The sequence below is a fragment of the Cyrtonyx montezumae genome, unplaced genomic scaffold, assembly GCF_038088225.1.
Source record: "Cyrtonyx montezumae isolate F1298 unplaced genomic scaffold, pur_monq_1.0 scaffold_2, whole genome shotgun sequence".
Classification (NCBI taxonomy): domain Eukaryota; kingdom Metazoa; phylum Chordata; class Aves; order Galliformes; family Odontophoridae; genus Cyrtonyx; species Cyrtonyx montezumae.
The window spans coordinates 24,944,807-24,965,696 of NW_027071936.1; the positions used below are offsets into that span (position 1 = coordinate 24,944,807).

General features: G+C 38.6%; 1 protein-coding gene across 5 annotated transcripts in view; it reads right to left on the reverse strand.

Moving 5' to 3' along the window:
* Positions 1–2,353: 2,353 nt before the first annotated feature.
* The window catches only part of ARHGAP24 (Rho GTPase activating protein 24), a 155,594-nt gene continuing 137,057 nt past the window's right edge, over positions 2,354–20,890 (reverse strand). For all 5 annotated transcript variants that reach the window (XM_065736664.1, XM_065736669.1, XM_065736668.1 and 2 more), the window contains 5 exons: positions 9,793–9,925; positions 8,298–8,371; positions 7,444–7,565; positions 3,806–4,874; positions 2,354–3,091 (listed from right to left, as the gene is read on the reverse strand). In XM_065736664.1, the coding sequence (XP_065592736.1) occupies positions 2,848–3,091; positions 3,806–4,874; positions 7,444–7,565; positions 8,298–8,371; positions 9,793–9,925 (1,642 nt within the window). In that variant the 3' untranslated portion in view covers positions 2,354–2,847. The remainder of the gene's footprint in view (positions 3,092–3,805; positions 4,875–7,443; positions 7,566–8,297; positions 8,372–9,792; positions 9,926–20,890) is intronic.

Sequence of the window (20,890 nt, forward strand, 5' to 3'; positions counted from 1 at the left end):
CACTGGGCTGGACAGGCTGAACTAGCTGTACTCTCAGCTTGGAGCTGACTGCTGAACTCCTGCAAAAAAGATTATTAATATTGGGAGTGAACAGAAATACAGCAAGATAGAGTTGAGAGCAAATTACTGTTATACCATCTCGTAACCGAAACTTGAAAATCTCTGAGTCCCCTCTCATGTCAGGTAACGCTCTCAGTTGGAACTTGAGTCATTCTGTTACAGACTGGTGACAAAATGTGTTATCTTGACTAAAGCCTCAGTTTCACTCAGTACCTTGATATTGACTTCCCTGGAAGAATTATTTTCGTATGATAGCCACCCGTCAACAAATGCTCAGTATGAAATTACTGTGGTTGTTTTTAAAGCCTTTGGGCCCAAATTGCTTTGACCTTTGTTCTCAGAATGCCTTGTCCCTCTTCACTCCTCTGCATGAGAAGGAGACGTTTTGTCCTTTGACCACCTACATCCATTAGCATGCTGTCCCAGCACTGCTTCTGTCAACTACATCAACTCATGTCAAATGTTGGAAGAACAGCATTTTGTTACTTGCTTCTGAATGTAAGAAACACTTCTGAAATGTGTGCTTTTAATGTGAGGATGCAGGACAATAATAAGAGCACCACGCTGACAAAATGGAGCACCGCAGCCAAAATGCTAATGAAGCTTCACACAAAGGAGAAGGGTATGATGTTTTGGATGGATCATGATTGCAGTGGATGCATGTTATTGGTAGTATTTTCCAAGTATATTGTGTCTGCTTAATTCTCCTGGTCTGCCTAGGTAATTTCTGCATAGGAAATTCCTTGGGGAACTGAACATCAGTTACTGGAATATATTTCCAAAGGTGAAGACAAGCCTTAAGCTTGGACATTAACAGATTTTGCCTAACACAAGTTCCCAAAAATCATTCAAAGATACTTGAAACAGTATGGTTCAACACAGTTTAAGCTGATTTTAAATGGCATAGCTGTAGTGAACTTGTCTGATATTTTATTGAACCAATACAGGGACCTCAACCACAAGAAAGCTAACCCAAAGAAAAGCTCTGCGCAGGCTCTGCTCCAGGAAACAGGTCACCATGGTGTGAGCAGTGTGATAGGAAATACAAAACACAAATACCAAACATCCTCCTTCCTATTACCTTGATTTCTGTCTTACTAATTCTCATTCTTACTTATTCACATCCAGACTGGGTGTATGCTAAATATGGTTACAGTAATTAGCATCCTAACTGGGGCCTCTGAACCCGACATAACACAAATAATTGTTCCATAAACACAGTGTGTAATGCTCCACCCTAAGTTGTTTTTTTCTCTGAAATGTAAACTTCGTATTTGTTTCCCTGTACACTTACAACATCTAATTAATATTTATCTAATGTACATGCTGCAAAGAGCACTTCTTTGAGGCTATATTCTTAGATCTCAACTGGGGTTCAAAGATAATTGCAATACATTTGAGTGACAGTAGAGGGAGCTCAAGATGTCTTAACAGCCTCTGAAAACACAACTTGCAGTCCTAAACACAAGGACAAAAAAACAACAAAAAAGGACCTTGTGGACGGTATACACCCACCGTACAGGTGGTTACACCTACTATGAATACGTTTCCCAATAGGCTGTCCTTCCGCTGCGCAGCTTGGCTGTTAGGCTCCACACAGCTGCTCTGGCTGTTCCCTTGATTATGTTATGATCCTGGGAGTTTCCACAGCTTAACACTTGGCAGAAGTCTCACCTCAGAAAGCTTAGCTGGCCAATATGCACTGTAAATATGGGTGGTTAACATATTCTTCTGTATTTGCTGCTTGTGATACAGTAGCCCAGCTAATTTCTCCTCTGCCCATCATTCTGCAGGTCTGCGTTTTGTTTCATTTTGCTTAGCACCCATCACATTGCTAAGGCAGTCCAGATGCACAATGTGTCCCTCTGTGTCCCTTTGGCAGCGTTACAGAGAGGACTCCGTTCTGTAGTGCTGAGGTAAATCAGATGTAACTGTGGTCACAGCAAGATTTATATTCCTGTCTGAGCCACAGTGACCATAGAGATGTGTTAGGGTACTCCAAAAAGCTCTAGCTCTATCAGTCAACTTCCCTTTGAGTTGCCACTTCCCTTCTCCCAACTCTTTACCACCCACATTTCCCCTCAAACAGGCACCTCTCTATCCTTTGGATACTAACTGCCCAATTTTGGTGATGTCCTTATAGGGTATTTGATATGGGTGCTCCAGTAATTTTTACCCAGATCATCAGTTCTCTTAAATTAGTGTCCCATTTGCTATCCCCAGCATGCTCCTCCTTATTATCCAGCTCTCTTTTTTAAAAGTGACGCAGATCAGTGCTAACCATTGGCACACATACCTTTACATATCTTTTTATCTTCACTCCCCAGCAAGAGGGGGAACAAAACAAAAAAAAACCAACATTTGATATACAAAATAAGCTGATGGTAACACAATGCAAAAATAGCTTATTATGTTAAGTGCAAGGGAGAAAAGCCTTGATATAAAGCTTGATTGCAACAACATTTCAATTTACCAGTTTAAATACAAGACTTGAATTAAAATATTTCTTGAGATACATCTCTCACTCTCTAAGATGTTGGGGTTTTTTTAAATTTATATACACATATCCAGTTGTAACACTTGACAGTAGTCTCATGAAGCATCCAAAGAGTATGACTTGATACACACTGTAGATATGAGTGGTTAACATATGTACGATTTCTTCCTTCAAAAGTCTATAACATTATGTTGAGTGCTAGCCTCAGACAGACAGGTGACCAGCCACCTGACACAGTATAATACCCCTAAAGCCCTTCCCCAGTGTCCCACAGTCAAAGCCTCCAATGCTCACTGGATCCAGATGGTGTTACCCCTTTCTGGTCGGCGAGGCTCCACTGTCAGTTCTCCAAAAGTAGAGAAAAATTGCTCCATTTCCTTCTGCAGCATGTCATTCCTCTTCTCTGCATCTTCTTTGGCCCGTTCTGCATTACGCATTTTGATTTCTACCATTGTGAACTTCTTCCGCTCTTGATCCAGCTCTTCATGCAGGGCTATCATCTCCGTCTCCAGGGTAAGATTTCTCTGTTCTAAGCTGCAGAAACCAAAATAAAAGCAGACAGCTCCTGAACAGCATTCCTCTCATTCAGTTGTGTAGAAATGCACAAATTCATACAATTGCCTTTTCATTTACAAAGCTTAGATTGAATTTCTTAGTTTACCTACAAACCATGGTTTCATCAGTGATCCATTCCCAAATGGCCATCTCTATTCTGTAGCTCATTTAGAAAATGCACGATACCAGCCACTGGTTATTGTGCACAGTGACAACCAATTCCATGTAATTCTCCAGCAAGTAACCCAGGGAAATCTTTTACTTCTGAAAGTACTGACTCCCAGCTCCCACTGTAGTTGCATTTGTGTCATGTACAAGGTCAAAATAATACTCTGAATGCCTTTATTTAAAAACTAATTTTTGTCAGCTGGTTTATATCTATTTACTAAAATAGTCTGAGAGTCCCAAAAACTACATCTGGAATGATCAAAGACACGGATTACATTGGAAATCTTAGTCTCCAGAGAGCAGGCGTCAACTAACAAAAACACTATGGAAGCTACTGATTCTGTTTGTTAGATTCCAGACAAACTCGTAAGGTTCTGGATTTATTACTGGTGTCATTAGGACAGTGTATCACAACTGTGGCAACTAATTGCTTTGCAACACACCCTGTTGAATCATGGTACTAGAAGAGCGATTTCATATGTCAACTCTGAAAGCCAGTCAGACGGTAACACCGCACCATCTTACCTTTTTATCCTTGTCTCATACTCGAGTTTTTGTTTGGCCATCTCTTGCTTCAAGCTGGACACCAGGCTGTGCAGAGCACTGTGATTGTTAGTACTGTTGGCAACGAATGTTTCACTGTTATCGCTGCTGCTGGTGGCTCTGCTGCTGTGGCCCCCCACACTCCTTCGGTCACTTTTATTCTCATAGTCACCCGTGTTAGAGAGGTCTTCCTGTGGTGGTCCATCCAGCACAGAGTCTTCAAAGTTACCCGCAAAGAAGTCCTGCTCAGGGCAGGTGGTGGTGGACGAACGACAGGAGTTAGAGTGCTCAGGGAGGGATATTTCACAGGAGGATGTTGACCACGTAGCACTGTCCACACTCTGTTTGTCATCAGAGTTCACCGAGGAGAACTGCTGGTGGACATTGTCATATGTGGAGAGCCTGTTGTGCTGACCTGACTCACTCACTGATTCCTTCTGCTTGTTGTCCCTCAGTGTGACACAGCCATTGGGTGCCCAGCTCGGACTCCGGTTGTTGAGGGTGTTGGTGAGCCCATCAGTGCTAGAAACTCCCATCCGCACACCTCCATTCTGCATGCTTTGTGTGCCCATCTTAGTCGCTGGTCCTTTCAGAGATGATGTTCTCCTGGCTTGCAGGGTACAGTTCGGTAAGGTCTGGCTCTTCTCATGGCTCTCCACATTGCTGCTGAATGACCCATTGGTGACTATGCCACTGCCTTTATTAAAAGCAGGATTTTTTTTCACCATGAGTGGTGGGCTTCTGGTGACATCTAATTTCTGAATGCTGTTCCTGGGACTATTGGTCTTGCTGCCTGGCAGCGCAGTTGGAGACTCATTGTCCATACTTCCCCTTTGGGGAGACTCAGGTTTATCCCAAGAGCAGCGTCTCACTGCTGTCTCCTTGGTGTTGATGTTCTCTTTGTTTTGTAGCTGTCCAACGATTCCTTTCTTTGGCATTTCATTGTTATTGTTGCACACCTCAGGTCCCACCTCAGGGTCGGTGTCCTTGGGAAACAGCTCTTCATGTTTGCTTATCATCACTGACATTAACTGCTGGACTACTACCGTACCTGAAAGAAGCCACCAAGCAAGCACATGGTCATTAATGATCTGTTTTGTTTGGGGCATAAATACACTTAATGTCTCAGATTCCACAAATATTAGCAAAAAATCCTATTTATAGAAATATTTACTTAAAATAACCACTTTTTTTACCCAAAATGACACCAGTTTAACACTCTGTATGTTTAAGATAAACAAAAAGCATCTGGGTACCAGGCCAGATCAGCACCACCTCTTCTTTCCATCAGAACATGCCAGCATGCCTCACAGACACCCTAATAACAGCAATTTTTGCAAAGAAGCTATTGCCAGCACAGTTTCTGCGTCCCCAAAAAACTACAGAAGGAAATAATGAGTAGCAAATGATAACGACATTATAAGCAGTGTGCTTCAACTCATTGCGACAATCACTTTTAAAACCAAAGTCCCATTCTAGCAAGGCACTTTCACGCAGTAGTTTAACAGAAAAGTGGCAGGCAAGGGATTTGCACTACTGGAATGACAACTTTATAGTCTTTGGGAGCCAACAGCACAGTGATGTGAGAATTTATTTCATGTGAATGCTTTTAACCTGTCTGTAGCAAAACTATATGCAAACAGGCAACTGTGTCATCTTACGGCTCAGTACAGAACTAATGCAGAACCACAACTTCCAAGTAGCTTTAATAAATGGCTGTCTCACTAATAACCCCTTGGCACACACACTGCTCAACTGCACGACTTACTACCATTTATAACTGGACTCAGGACAACGAAGACGTACAACTATTTCTTTAAACTGAATCTCACTAAGAGCTATTATGAATCTTTCAGGAACAGGGTCAGGGTATTTATATCAATCATTCCACCTTTAAACTCCTAGAGTGCTTTCAGAAGCAGACTGTGCCCTTTGAATCGGGAATTTCCCACTGCCCAATATCAACTCCTTTAAAATATTCCAGAACCTTATAACCTAGCATTTTAAAATACAACTACTAAGAGACCATTCAAATTGATCTGTAATTGAAAGTCCAGAAAATCTCACTTGAACTAGACAAAACAACTTCTCAACCACATTATACATATATGGTGGCATATGGCTACATGCTTGGCTTTGACAGGTTGTGCGAGTAGAGCACTTTTCATTGTCAAGCTTTCTCTTCCAAAAAGCAAGGACAGTGAGGAAGACTGGACATGGGCACTATTCGATGCATGGTCTTTGTTAACAAAGATCCACGTATTTAACTAAGTGCAGCCCAATTGCACAGTCTGTGTCAAACCTAAAAGATTTACTTCTACAAGAGAAGTCATAAATCTGTTTAATTATAACTGTTTCCTCATGAATGAAAACAATTATATATATACACTATTTCCCTTCAATGAACATAGTATCCATTCCGCCTCCTAAAACAACCACCACATTTGTGAACTGTTGAGAAGCAGGTTGGAGAGATTTTCAGACATAAAAAAAAAAAAGAGTATTTTCCATTTCCACCCACTTAAAATATCTTTCCTGCTTAAACTTTCACATTAAATATTGGCATTAGATAGTTCTGAAAAAAATATAGACCCTGAAGATAACATTTTTTTCCTTTTTGACTGGCTAACTCCTCTCATTCCATCCCAAATCTTGACTTGTCTCCCTTCTTCATGGGTGGACTGCAGATACATGGTATCTCAGCAGTAAATATCATCCTGTGAGGTATGGGTTGAGGTTCTCAAACTCAGTGAGATGTTCATTGATTCCAGTGAAAAAAGCCATCTCTATTACACCTGCCTGTAATTTTAATCTAATGAACAATTTAGAAACATTTTTGTACTCTTTCAGTACACAGTTACATGATTTGGAAACACCACATTTCTGTCCATTGACAATTGAATGAGGAAGAAAAATAAGATTTTAGAAGGAATAAAACAGTAAATGAACAAAGTCTAAGAGGATTTATAGTATCGCAAAAAGAGAACACCAAGTTCATTCATCCAATCCCAAATAAACAATCTACAGGTTTTGATAAAATATACAGTGCAAGGACTGTTTACAGTCCTTATTTCTGGTAGGTTAACTAAATCCAATATATCAAGTGTCTTGATATATTGATATCAATATATCAATTATCAATATTGAAATATATTGAAATCAATATATCAATATATTGAAATCAATATATCAAGACAAGTGTTTGGAGAGAGAAAAGGCACGATTTAAGTCTATGGAGAATGATGGGCCAGTGCAATATGAATCTATAAAAATTTATCTGACCCTTAAAAACTGCATGTGATGTATTAACTGCACTTCTCCCACATGAGCTGGGAAAGAACATGCCATATTTGGAGCAACTGTTGAGAAGAAAAGTAGGTTTTTAATTAAGCTGCCAGGGCAGCACAGTCTCATGCAAAGTGTGTTTCCAATGCTACAAACTGTAGTCATTTTTAAAGTATTTTGGAAGATTTGTCCCAGCTGACCATCCACACACAAGAGTTCTGTGTCTTTAAAACAGATATAGAATTTAGTGTATATACCACATGGATCAGTATGTACTGTTAATAAACCTAAAGCTATTTCTTCTTTCTCTTTGATGTTATTTACAATCAACTCACCCTCCATGATAGTCAAAGGATCTTCCACTTTAGGGCGGAGGATGTTGGGGCCAAAAACAGTAGCCAGATTTTGCACGCTCATTTTGTTTATGCCTGAATAAGACTGGACTTCATCCAGGAATCTGTGAGGAAGAAATATGCCTTTAAGGAACATTTTAAAAGGAAAAAAAAAAAAAGTATTCAAAACGTACAATGGTTTATTAATACAGTTTGAGAATTCTGTTCTAAATTGTGAAGGAATACCTTGGAAATTCAAGGCTATACTCCTTAATGTTTTCTTAAAAATTACACGTGGATTTAAAAAAAAATCTCTCTAGTTTAATTTCAAGATAACTCTGTTGAAGACAGTAACTTTCTCTAGCATACTTTATCAGTTACTTGACCCATAAAATATCCTCCAACTACAAACTTACAGCTAGAAGTTTAAATTCACTTTTGAATGTTTCTTACGCTGAGAACATCCTTTAAGTTCACACTTCGCTACTGTTTAAGACGTGCTTAAGATCTTGCATGTTTCCACAAAACGATTCTACCAGATGTATGCACTTTTCAGATCTACCATGCCTCAGGAGTGCAGAGCTGCAATTATAAATGGGAAAACTGTGTCCTATGAAGAGGACCTATATATCCACTTCTGCACTTCTGGCAGCTTGCTTATTAAAGCACCTCATAACTCTGCATCTTGATAAAGCAAATTAGAAATGAGTGCAGTAAACAAGTTTTTAGTGCTATCACTGATGTTAACCGATTTTCCAGTTCTATAATATTTTTCCTTCAGGGTCGATACACAAAGAAATTTACCTGCCAGCTCACAGCTATAAATATCACTGTGATATTCTTGCAAGAACACTTACCTACAGATGTATTTCAGCAGATTATAATTGACAGTTGGCAGGCTCTTCACTTGCTTCACTAATTCTATCAGGCCCTGTATATGTGGTTAAAAACAAAGTGGGAAGGCAGAGTTCCTTAGTATTTTGACACTGAAAAAATGCTGACAATTTCAGTCACAAGACATTAAACGCATCACAGAAACTGCAATTCCAGCCAGTGCCTGTAGATTCATTTTCAGTGTAAGTTTTTGGTGCTTTACCAGCATCAGTGGGGTTTTAACTTTGTTATGCAAAGAAATACCATTCAAGATGGGTCGACCTGTTACATATATATTTTTATATATATACTGTTTAAGTTGCTAAGTTGGCTAGCAGTGGTCTCAGAAAAGGATCAACACAGAAATCTTTCTCTTGACAGTCAGTGTTCATTTAACTTCTGTATGGAGAAAGAGGAACTGAAAATCAAGACAGACAGCCGTCCAGCTAAATTGCTAAGTCCCTATGAACAGGACTAGAATGGCTCTGTCTATATAGTACTGATTATTCACATCCTGTAAGTGAGGTATAAAGTCCAGCAAGAAAGTCACCTGCTTTCAGTGGGTTCGAGATAATAGAACCAGAGAAAATAGTTTGCCACAGACCTTTTCCCCCATCTCATCAGAGGGGTACAGCTACCTCTGCTGTTGGCAGTCACTACCTGGAGGCTGAGAAAAGAGATGGTTGGAAAGGGGGGGGGCTCATTTTCCTCCCAGTTAACTGGAGGGTTAGAGAGAAGGGTCCAGTTCTAGCAGTCAAAATGGGATTAAAAAGAAATAATAACCTAGACGGTTAGAGGAATAGACTGCAATCAAAAAAATAAGCTTCTTCATTTCCACTTAGAAGAGAAAAAATCACGCTGACCTGATTTTCCACAAGCACATGGAACAACATAAAAATCAAGCACTTATCTCCATTTATTTCTTCTTCAGACTAATATAAGGTAGTCCTGTGCCACTGCTGGGTACTTATTGTACTTTAGAACCCATATTCAGTTCATCTATGTTACACAAACTTTAAAATAATTTGGAAGGCTGCCCAGTTCCAGTCATCTTTCTGATGTTTCTGATTCAATGAGAGGAAATGCTTTTAATCTAATGTCAGCGAAACGTGGCATCCTAGAACACTTAAAAGAAAATCTGATTAAACCTCTGATTTAAAGGTAGAAGTTAGACACAAGCTACCAAAACCAGCTCAGGATGATGATCTATAAAAAGATTAAATGTTTTCCAGGCAAGACACAAGTTATGGACCACAGCAATATTCATTTGGACTGGATTTGATGATATGCAATAAACACAGCTAAGATCCTGTTGAGTCTGATGTAGGTAGCAAAAATTTCCATTTAAGGACAGTTGCATTTAATACAAGCAAGTCTTAATTTAGGATATGTAATTACCAGCATTTCCATTTCTCAAAACTGGAACAGATTATAACATGCCCATACTTTTTATTCATTATACTCATCATGCAGACTCACCATTTCTTCTTCCTTGCTGAGCATTTTGGCACAGGAAAGAAAATCTTCATATTTTGCATACGGTATGACTGGTTCTGGGAGCTCCCTTAGGTACAGCTTTAGCAGTGATGCCACCGTGTGCACATCTGTATTGCTATTGGGTTGGAATACAATAGGGCATTACTGCAAACGAGGAAGATACTGTGCAACTTATAGGCTAGAAACCACTGCTTAACCCTTTGATTGTCATTCTAGATTTTACTATCCACAGCATATACATTTATAAGTCATCTTATTAGATCAGCTTATAGTTTTGTTGTCTTGTAAGGAACTTGCAAACATAAATCTGTCAACTGTGTCAATGCATTATTATAAATTATTACAAATAGGACCTACTTTGCATGCATAGGTGCTGAGAAGATCCAAAATCTCTTAGCTACATGTCATTTTGACCCAAGCCAGCAACCTAACACTATACTGACGCATTGCATTAGATTGTTTTCCTCTGAGAGATCCTATTGCTCCCAAAACATGCCCACATGTATAATGTAGTTTCATATAAGAATTAGGTAAGCATGGAGATTATGTATTTCATGCATTTACATTCATCTTTTTCCTACAGGCTCCCACAAAATGACTAGGAGTTGGACTTGATGACCCTCATGGATTCCTTCCAGCTTGGGATATTCTGTGATTTCATGGTTCTATTACTACTCTGCCTTTCAGCTGTACCTTTAAACAGAAAACTTGATTGTACTTCACACATACAACTGTCAATCCCTGGAAAATGAATCTCAGCTCCATCTTGTACTGAATAAGACAAGACACTGTAAGTCACTGAAACTTTTTTTAGGAAATATTTGAGTTCTAGAGCAGCAGGAGTATTGCAGGGCTGAGGGTCAAAGTATAACAAATGCTTTCTTGTAGTTCCATTCATGAAAACTTTGATTTTTGTTTTTATTTGTTTTCTACCTCTGTAGTAGCATTCCAAGCTAATTATCAGGCACATTAAAAGAAAGAAGATGTGGACAAAAAAATAATATGACAGGTCATACATGCAATAAAACTTTCTTAAATCTTTCCATAGTGTGTAAGGCTACATTACAGAAACTTAGGAACACTTCTCTGAAAGTAACAGTAATAGATAAACAACAAAATAAAGCATAAAGAAAGCTTGAATTACTCCTGATTTAGCTACTGAAGACTGCTTCAAATCCTTCCTTACTGAAATGTTCTACACACTTTCCCTGGTTCATATAGAGTTGTATTGCAAGCTGATATCCTTCCCTTTGAATTTTGAGAAGTTTGAAAGACAGACTCTATGTTACACTAACTTCAGAAGAAAAAGGTAACATAATAATGCAAAGACATTTCTACAATGTGCATTATCATATGTTTTCTTCTTTTAAGACTTCATGCTTGAAACTGGTTTAAATTTGCACTCTCACGGAGGTTACCACTGGTATTTAATACATTTAAGCTTTGCTAGAGGTATGTTAATCATTAGTAGTGAATGATCTCTGTTAAAACAAGAATGGTTTTAACTAAGTTAAATCTTAACAAGAATGATGGGAACAACCTTAGATTAACATGGTAAGGTATGTGCAATCTAAGTCAAAACAGAAGAAGAGAGGTGATAAGCACTGTATATATTTAAATGTTAACCACCACCACCCTCCCTGAAACAAATTCTCAGAAAACATTGTTATTTCAACCATGAAAAAAAAGCCAACAAAAATTCCAAAACATGTATGAAAGGGCTTTCTAGAGAAACTTTATAAATAAAGCATTAACTCACATCTGCATTTTTAAAGAAGGTGCAAATTCTAATCTCTGAGCTGCGACTCCAGACTGCAAGCCTAGGCAAACGTGGAGAGAAAATTGGCATCCTCTGTTTTTACCCCTCTTGAATACATGTGAAAAAGTACTATACATGAAACTGGAGGTAGTTGCACTGTATTGTGAGATTTCAATTGCTAGCTAAGTTTTGGCCTTTATCCTTTGGTTTCTACCTATTCTCAACCTAGATGTGAGCTACAGCCCTTCTTGACATATTGGACAACAGAACTTATTACAGACTGCACAACCTGAGGTCCCACAGCACAGATCTTGATTTCCTCTCAGATACTCGCTTACATCTGCTCATTGCCATTGCTCCTGGGTTTTGGAGCATATATTGTGTCATGCATATCCAGACAGCTATAAGCATTCAGCCTTGTCCAAGAAGCAAATTATCAATAGAACTCTTCAGTTTCCCAAGTTTGTAGATGTATCAGAAAAGCAAAAATCAAGTAGGAAGGAAGAGAAGTTTGCCATTTGGATTCTGTAGGAGCCCAAAGGACGCAGAAAGCAGAAAAGAGTTGCCAGCTATAATAGAGCCCTACACTGCAGCATGAGAGGGAATACACACAAGATCTGCAGAGAATTGAACTCCTATTGCTCTATATTTGTAGTCTTTTTCAAGATTTGCATTATTATTTTTAATAAAAAAGAAAACTCCTCAGGACTCGCTGACCCACATCTTTCCAGGGGACTGCCTGCATAGAACTGCATGTAATTCACCCATACACACACGCTGATCCCTTTATGTGAAGTAAAATACTCGCTCCTGGAGGGCACAGCAGATGGGGAGAAGTCTGATGAAGAAAAAGTACATCCAAAAACCCCCAACTCTGATTCAATTTATGATTTTTCTTCTTTCAATGTTAGGCACATATAAACACCCTGAAGGGCCAGGTTGTGTGTTAAAAGCTTTAGCTCTGCTGAAGAGGAACAGGGAGAGAAACGTAAGGCAGTATACCAAGGAGCAAGCAAAACGTAGGATAACTCATGTATTCAAACTAATGCTTTTCTGAGTCTATAAAAAGGTTTTTTTCTGAATCGAGGTCTGTGTTAGTAGATGGGGACACAATTGCTGTTTTTTTTAATTACTGTGCTCCTTAGAACTGACCAAATGCTAAGGCAATGCTGCAGACTGCCACAAGATGGTGGGATTGCAAAATAAGATGTTCTCTGTTGTTCTCTTAGATATTCTGTTAAACTGTACTGCAACACAGCTCCAGACTTGTTTAATCTGTGTTCACAGAGGACAGCTGTGAGCTTCAAAGGAGTTATCAAATCTAAGCTCTCTTGAGATCAGGAGCATTTATATTCATTTCTTATCTGCAGTGTTGTATTTATAGTCCAGGTCAGCCATCTGCATTTGCATACCTTCCTTGGCGGCCATCTGTGTAACTGGTAATTAATCCATAGACCTTTTCAAGGCCTGAAGAGTGTTTTTTTGTTGTTCTTTTTTTCTCCTGGACTTTTTCCAGCTAGAAGAATCAATTTAAGAAAAGATATTTTATCTATTCTTCCTTATGTCCTAGAGCCAGGACAGCTACAGAAATGTAATAATTGTAGCTATCTTGATACTTCTTTTGCTATCTGACACTGTAATATTAAAGTGTTGAATGATTACACATTTGTAATTAACATGATTAAAAGTATTCATTAAGAAGTTTGAAAGTACAGAATGTAAATTCAAGCAGAATATACTGTTATCTAAATTGGAACAACCCACATTAATGGAGGGAAGCTTTTTCCAAGTGCAGAATGGACGATTACAAACACGAAATGAGAAAGCTCAAAGCAAAAAATTGGATGCAACACAACAAGCAGCAGCAAGCTGAGAACCAATTTATTTCAGCATCTCGTGCTAGATTGAGAAACATTGCTTACCTCACTGCAACATGGATAATGTTCCACTACTGATATGCTGCCAAAAGAGCACTTCACCACAGTCCATGCAGAGGCATTACAAATACATACGCACCACAGCCTCTCCTTAGTCATCAGACTACACATATCCAAAGCCCCATTCATCCGAACTTTGTCATTAATATCCCTCATGGCAGTGCTGTTTGACAGCACTTTTCTTTGTGATGCGCAGACACTGTGGAAGTGGCTGTCAGACCAATTACGCTGCCTGGACATTTTCAGCCTCTCCACCATAAACAAAATGACTGAAGCCCAGCAGGTCGCCAGAAATCCCCATGTAACCCTAGCACTCGTGTGTGCTCAGAGAGCTGGAGTCAGCGCTTCGGAGCACAAAGCCAACAAGCTTCTCGTCAACTTTCAGAGAGGAAACAGAACAGGGCAGGGTCACAATACAGAAAGATTAATGCTGTGCCAAAAATATCTCTAGACCATGATGACATATACAGTTTGCATAAAGAACAAACAGCAGGGAACAACAAGCTGGGAAGCTATATTTAAATTCAAAGAGCTCTGGTAATAAAACAAAGGAGAACAGTATGAACAGTTTGTGTGTCAGTACATCCCTGAATTACTGGAATTGCATCTCCATCATTTGAAACGTCACAGATCACAATCCTGCAAACAGAAACTCTCCATCACCACCACATCCTGAACCCACCACATGACCTGATGATTGTGTCACTGCTTTTGAGTTTTGTGAAGAAGCTCTCTCGGACCACTATAGATGTCCTCCAGACGTGGGAGGAAGAGTTTTCAACTGGGTGCCTGGAGTGCACATTGCTCCTAGTCAGCAGACAGGATGAGATGCAAGAGCCTACCAGTGCTGAAAAACCACAAATGAGCAACAGCAAGCAATGTTACAAATATGCATAGCTCTTTGTAGTGAGAATGATAGCACAATTACTGATGAGAAACCAGTACTCAAAGGCTGGCATGGCAAAGCCTGTATTAGATAACGTTACAGTGAACCAGGTGTGATATGACTGATGGAGTCAGCCTTTGGTCAAAAAATGCAAAGGTCAACTTAGATCCATAACATAACTGGTGGAATGGCCTATGCAATGTATAGGTACCTTCAGGGTACCGTTTTCCTGTATAACATACATACATTACAAGCAGCACAGTAGATAAGCTAAGTACCAGCTGAAGTCTTGCCCTCTGCTTGTGAAACATCCATCAGAGTCCTTACCATCTCAGGCCTGAGCTGTTTGTTTTCCTCACCTTGCTGCCACCTTGGCTCTACTTTGAGTAAACTTCATAGAATCATCCAAATGATTTAGACAGGAAAGGACCTCCAGAGGTCACCTAGTACAACTTCTGTCCAAAATCAGACCAATTAAGACAGGTTATTTAGTGCCTCATCTAATTACTTTTTATTATCTCCAAGGATGGAGACTGTAAAAACTCTTGAGTTCCTCTTCCACTATTTGATCACACTCTTGCTGAAAACTAAAAGATCCTGATATTTCATCAGAATCTCTCATGTTTCTGTTTAACAAATTACGTAGAATTGTTCAGTTGGAAGGGACTTACAAAATCATCAAGTCTACTGAGGAAAAAAAACCAACACATTCTTCTCATTTGTCCTTATGCTCATGTGCTCCACTTACTCTGAAAATGCCATCCTTTCTGTGACTGTATGCACAGTAAAGAAATTGACTTGTTATTGGCAAGCAGAGAACACTTTTTTTCCTTCTTAAATCACAAGTACAAAGCAGGTGTCTTTTCAACTCCATTTCTGAAACTGAAATTCACACAAAGGAACGCCCAATGCTCATTCTCTGCCAGTAACTAAAAGCACACACTCCTACAGCAGGACACCAATTAAGCTGATTTAACAACCATTGCATCACACAAGAAATGCATCTCTTAATGTGTATTTAATTGCTAGATTAAGTCTCTTAACTCATGTCATATGCAGAGGCTATTTCTGCTAGCTGGATAGAAAGAGAGCCAGGATTAGAAATGAAGTAGCTTCAGACGCATAACTGATGAGCAGTGTCATTTGTGAGGATCAGGGAAGGAAGCCTGGATCGCCACAGGCAGAAATAGACATCAATTTACACAAGCTTAAGGTCATTTGTGTTGGCAGGAACCCGCTTTCTAGTAAAGACTTCATTTTACGTAAGTGCTTTGTATAGGGATTACTGCGCTTTTCCTCTAGGAAAGGAATAAAGCCTCTTCCTTGGAGGGAACTGTTTCTAAACAAGCTCCTTGTTTGCATTTGGAAAATAGAAAACTTTATTTAACTAGTGATTTCCAAGTCATCATTTACTTGTAGCCCATATAGTGTCAGTGCAGATGTGTCCCATTAGGAACTTAGATTTCTTGCATTCACCTATATTTTAAAATATATTTTGTATCCAGAGAAGGATGAGACTGCAAAGGGAATTAGGCTGTTTGCTAGATTACTAAAGCACCAAGGCCTGTGTGGTTGCCCTGAAGAACTGTGCTGAGGAGGATGATGCTGCCTACTCCACAAATGCTGGTTAGTCTTAATGGCAATTAAAGGAATTGCAAACAAAAGTGTGTCTTTCTTTTCTCCTCTAACATCTTTTCATGTACAACAATAATGCTAGTACATTACAAATAGCAAAAAAATCTAAATACTTCAGCATTATGCTTTCAGATGTCACACACATTCACTTCCTAAAACTCAGACAGCTTTCTGGGAACTTCTAAACCCTAAAAGTATGAAGGATATGGATAGATGACTGCTTCAGGACTAAAAAATGATGAGCATTTTTGAAAGAACAGTTACTTCCATGATACAAAAACACTTGTCTTGCTAGGCTTTTCTAATATTCAGTTGTTGTACCTTGATTCAGAAAAGATACAAAAGCCACAGTAGAATTATTCCAGCAGGGACCAGAGTATTTATAGCTCTACTTTATTCAGTCTCCCTGGTCTCATCTGCTCAACAGGTTGAAAATATAATTAAGTGTCCTTGCCAAGTTTATCCTTTAGCCATTTGGAAAACATTATTCCCACGTGCACTGTGTCTTTTCTTCCAACTTCAGGATATATGCAGACACACACAGTTTTCAGGAGTCCATCTTAAAATCATTCAGTCAGGTCAAGGTGCTGAAATTAATTGGTGATCTGCTTTGACTGTGCCCTCCCTGAGAGGGGATAAAGTAATGATTGGTAGACAGTGTAGTTCTCTGTATACTGAGTTGTGCACATTGTTCTTACAGCCTGCTTTAGTTTGACAATCCCAGTGATTCAACACACAGGGACATATTCATTTCCATGTTCTGGATTATGTGATTCCAGTGAGCAACAGCTAATATTTTTCAGTGATTTCATACTGCAACTTTATCTCTTTCTCAGCCAATGGCAACAGGGACTACAGTAACAGTGAATATTTTAACATATCATATACTGCATTCTTCTCAAAAGGAACTGATACACAAGAGAATGTAATAGGGATTTTGCTTTGCTAAATGTGCAAGCATGTACTTGCCTTTTCTCTTGTGCATATTCCCAGATGCAGGCAGGTAAGCTCAGTAATTCTAAACTCCACTGAGCTACTGGACTATGTACATAAATTATAATAGTTGTGAAAATCCAAGCCACAAACATGGATCAATTACTTAAGTATTTATATCCATTTCAGTGACACTTCAAATATTTTTTTCTCCCTGAGAAATCATAACTGTCATGTCTTCTGGTAATAACAGTGATGAACAGTGGATAGGATTAGATGAAATAAAAAGGGAAATCAAATTTTATTACTTTCTATGTAAAAATTGCAAAAAAAACCTTTATTGTTATTTTCTTAATGCAGATACTGTGCTAATTTTAAGATCAAATACTTATAATCCACTTTATATCTTCACAAATATGTGATTTGTAACACAGGAGAAGTACTTGAAATTTAAAACATAAGCCACACAAGAAGAGGGAAATCTCCAAACCATGGGCAAGCAAATTGGACTCTCTGAAAGGGACAATTCTACAGTGAGATGCAAATACCAAGGATATTTCAAACAGTAGTGACACTGGATGTTTCAGATGGATATCAGGTTTTGCCATTCTATAAATTTTAGAAATTTCAAATGTAGGTCCCACTCTCATTGAATTGTTGACATAAAGCTCACAATTCTTCAACATTTTTAAATTAAAATAATCTAAAAAAAAAAAAGATCAAGTTCAAATTAATACAGATTAATATGTGAAGGTTTTTGCCACCCTCTGTATTGTTCTGGATTCACTCCATTTTTGTTACTGACTGTGGCAACAGCACATCCATCTGCTAATTCATATGAGAGTTACTATTTGTCAAACATGCCTTATGTTTACAAAACATAGATATATTTTATTAAATCCTCTGAAAAAGTCTAGTTTACTTCTTTAAAATGTGCCATACTCCTTCTGCTTCGTTTGTCTTTGTCAAATGGGCACAGACAGGAGCACAGGAGGGGAAGAGTAGGGTGTCCATAGAACTGTGGACAGTGGCTATCTCAAGGTCACTGGGCAGAAAAAAAGATCTGTGCATCTAAACTTCATCTCCTAATGGCCATGAGGTGTTTTAAGAGCAGTATCTTAAAAGAGAGGTGACATTTTAAAAGAGCACTAATTCCAGCCATAAAACCTTACCTTCATTTTTCCCTTCTCCATCTACAACAAACTTTATATCTTTACTGTATAAGCTAACAGCATAAAGAATGGTTAGTTAATAATATTTTAATTTCATAAAGAAACTCATATGCATATGTACACACATATTTCACAGTAACTTTGTTACAAAGCCTTTGTTTCATTTACATGAACCTAAATGCAGAAAAAATGTCATCATGAAAAATGTCAAACTACTCAAACATCAGCTCTTTGTACGACTTCCAGTACCAGTGACAACAGCTAAAGTCTGTCCCAGTCAGAGCTGGTGACCCAGCACTGCTAAGCAAGCATGACCTGAATTCCATTGTTCCTTGTCCCTTCAAACAAATCTGTCAGCCAAGCTCTAAATACTAACTCTTTATTACTATCGATGCATGTGAATAAGGGAATGGAGATTAAGAAACAAAATCCAGGTACATCTTGCACTACTATATTGACAACAAATAGATAATTACAAAATAAACACAGTGGATCTCAAACTCCATAAGAGGAACTAAGCAGAGGCTCCCCTTAACATTTATTTTTTTTTTCTTTTCTATACAGCAACTTTTCAGCTTGTGGTGACCCTAAAAGAACTCAGCTTGTCATACCAATTCCACCAAACATAGAGACCATGGTAAAAAGAAAAGCTACCCAAATCCCACCAACGCTCTATTGTGAAACCAACTCCACTTCCAAAGCATATAGCTGTAACAAAAAAATAATTGTACAATAAAATAAAGTGCCCAATGGCAGAAGTGAGAGCAGAATTTTAATCTGATTTCTGATCTACTTGCTACAGTCACAGGTTGTCCTCCAAATCTGAATGTGAAAATATAACCAGAAAAATAACTCTTCAAAACCTGGACATGCAGGCATACAAAGCCGGTGCCCTATAAATCTTAGCTTCAGAAGCAGAACTACAGTACCAGACATTTAAAGGTAACTCCTGCTCATGTTCCTCATTACCAGAGTAGACATCATGTGCCTACTTCACAGCAGTGGCATGCACAATCTTTTCTCAACTTCATCTGCTAAAATTCAGCTGGCATGCCTATTCCCGAGTCTCATTAGTGTGTGCTGCAGAGACTGCTAAATAACTTGGCAAATAATAATAATTATGCAAGTTGATCCTTGGTCTCATTTGTTTGGAACAGATAGACAATTCTGCACCTCTTTCAAACTGTATCTCTCAGTAGGGTGTTCAGTGCATCATCTTCCTGGAGTCTGGGAGCAGTTTGTTTTTAGCATTTCTGCCACAATCTTATGGCTTACAGACACTTGAGAAAAAAATAAAAAATCACTTTCTTCAGCCCCTGGCATCTGCCCACCTGTAGAGATTATACTAGGAACATGTCCAACAGTATTTAGCTTAACATCAAAGAAGGAAAAGATATCCAAACAGTCACTGGTTACCGTAATTTTCAACTGTTAGGCAGTATTCAAACAGTCAGTAAATAAGCTGCAAATGGTTACCAGCTAAGACTATTACTTCACAGAATCGTAGAATCATTTGAGTCAGAAGGGACTTTTTAGAGGTCAGTGGCTTCAACTCTCCTGCAATGAACAGGGACATCTACAGCTCAGTGATGGTACTCAAACTTTCTATAGTTCACCTGCACCACAAAATTGTTTTCTAGTCAGTCATCCTAACTCTCACCTTCTAATGTGGAATAATAAATCTTGAATGAAAACAATCACTTTTACTTTTCACAGAATTATAAATTCTGGGCATTTATCACAGTGAGGGTCAAAACTAAGGAGGCTGTTCAAGATAAAAAGAAAACTACAGATGTTTGCCTTCTGTGCATCTGTGAAAAACATATATCTCCATACATATCAAATTCGCTCACTTCAGAGCAGCAGGGAGGGTAGGGAGGTAAATGTTTTCCAGCAATCAGATTCATACCATGGCATATTTTCGCACTAAAAGATCAAGCTGTGCTTTTCTTGCTGTTATTTGTCCTGCTACCGGTCAAAGGCCCCATAGAATAAATGTGTTCTGCTTCTTTCTCCTAATGCAGATCAGGCCTTCAGTGGGAAAGAAGGATCCCAATTCCATTTTGGAAGTACATTTATGTATGTTACTTAAGGCACACATCTAGGATAACAGTTATTTAAGACTCATTTAAACCAGAATTTCATTAACATCATATTAACTCTAAATACAGAGTTTAATAAAGGGCTTAGGGCGTTCATAATTCCCAGGTTCTGTTTCTCTCTTGCACCCTCTGAAAATACAAACTATTGCTACCAGTGCCAATGGCAGGAGAGCTGAATTTACATAAAATGTTGATCTTTCAGATGGAAGCCATCTATAGGAGCGAACTGGGTTCTTGGCTCATAAAATTCTTATCAGCTTTGGAAAATTATATAAATACTGGAACACAAGTTGGACCTGGACCCTCAAAACCAATTAGGTTGACTAGTATGGTCACTGTGACCTTCAGTTTTATAAGTAACAGAACATATCACAATTGGTGATAAGACAACTTCTTCCTTTGTGGTACTAACTAAAACCCTGCATTTCAAATGATACTAAGATCAAGGCTTTTTGATTAATCGAAAATATTAATGATACAATTCCTAAATTGATTGAACTTCTCCAGAAATGTTTTAAAATCAAACTTCAAAGTCAGAAAAGAAAAGAATTTTACATTAATAATAGGAAATGTGCAGAAAAGCTATGAAAGCATTCATTCTCTCTGACATGCCACGTGTTTTCCAGAAACAAGGGTCAGACAGCAGCAGATCTCTC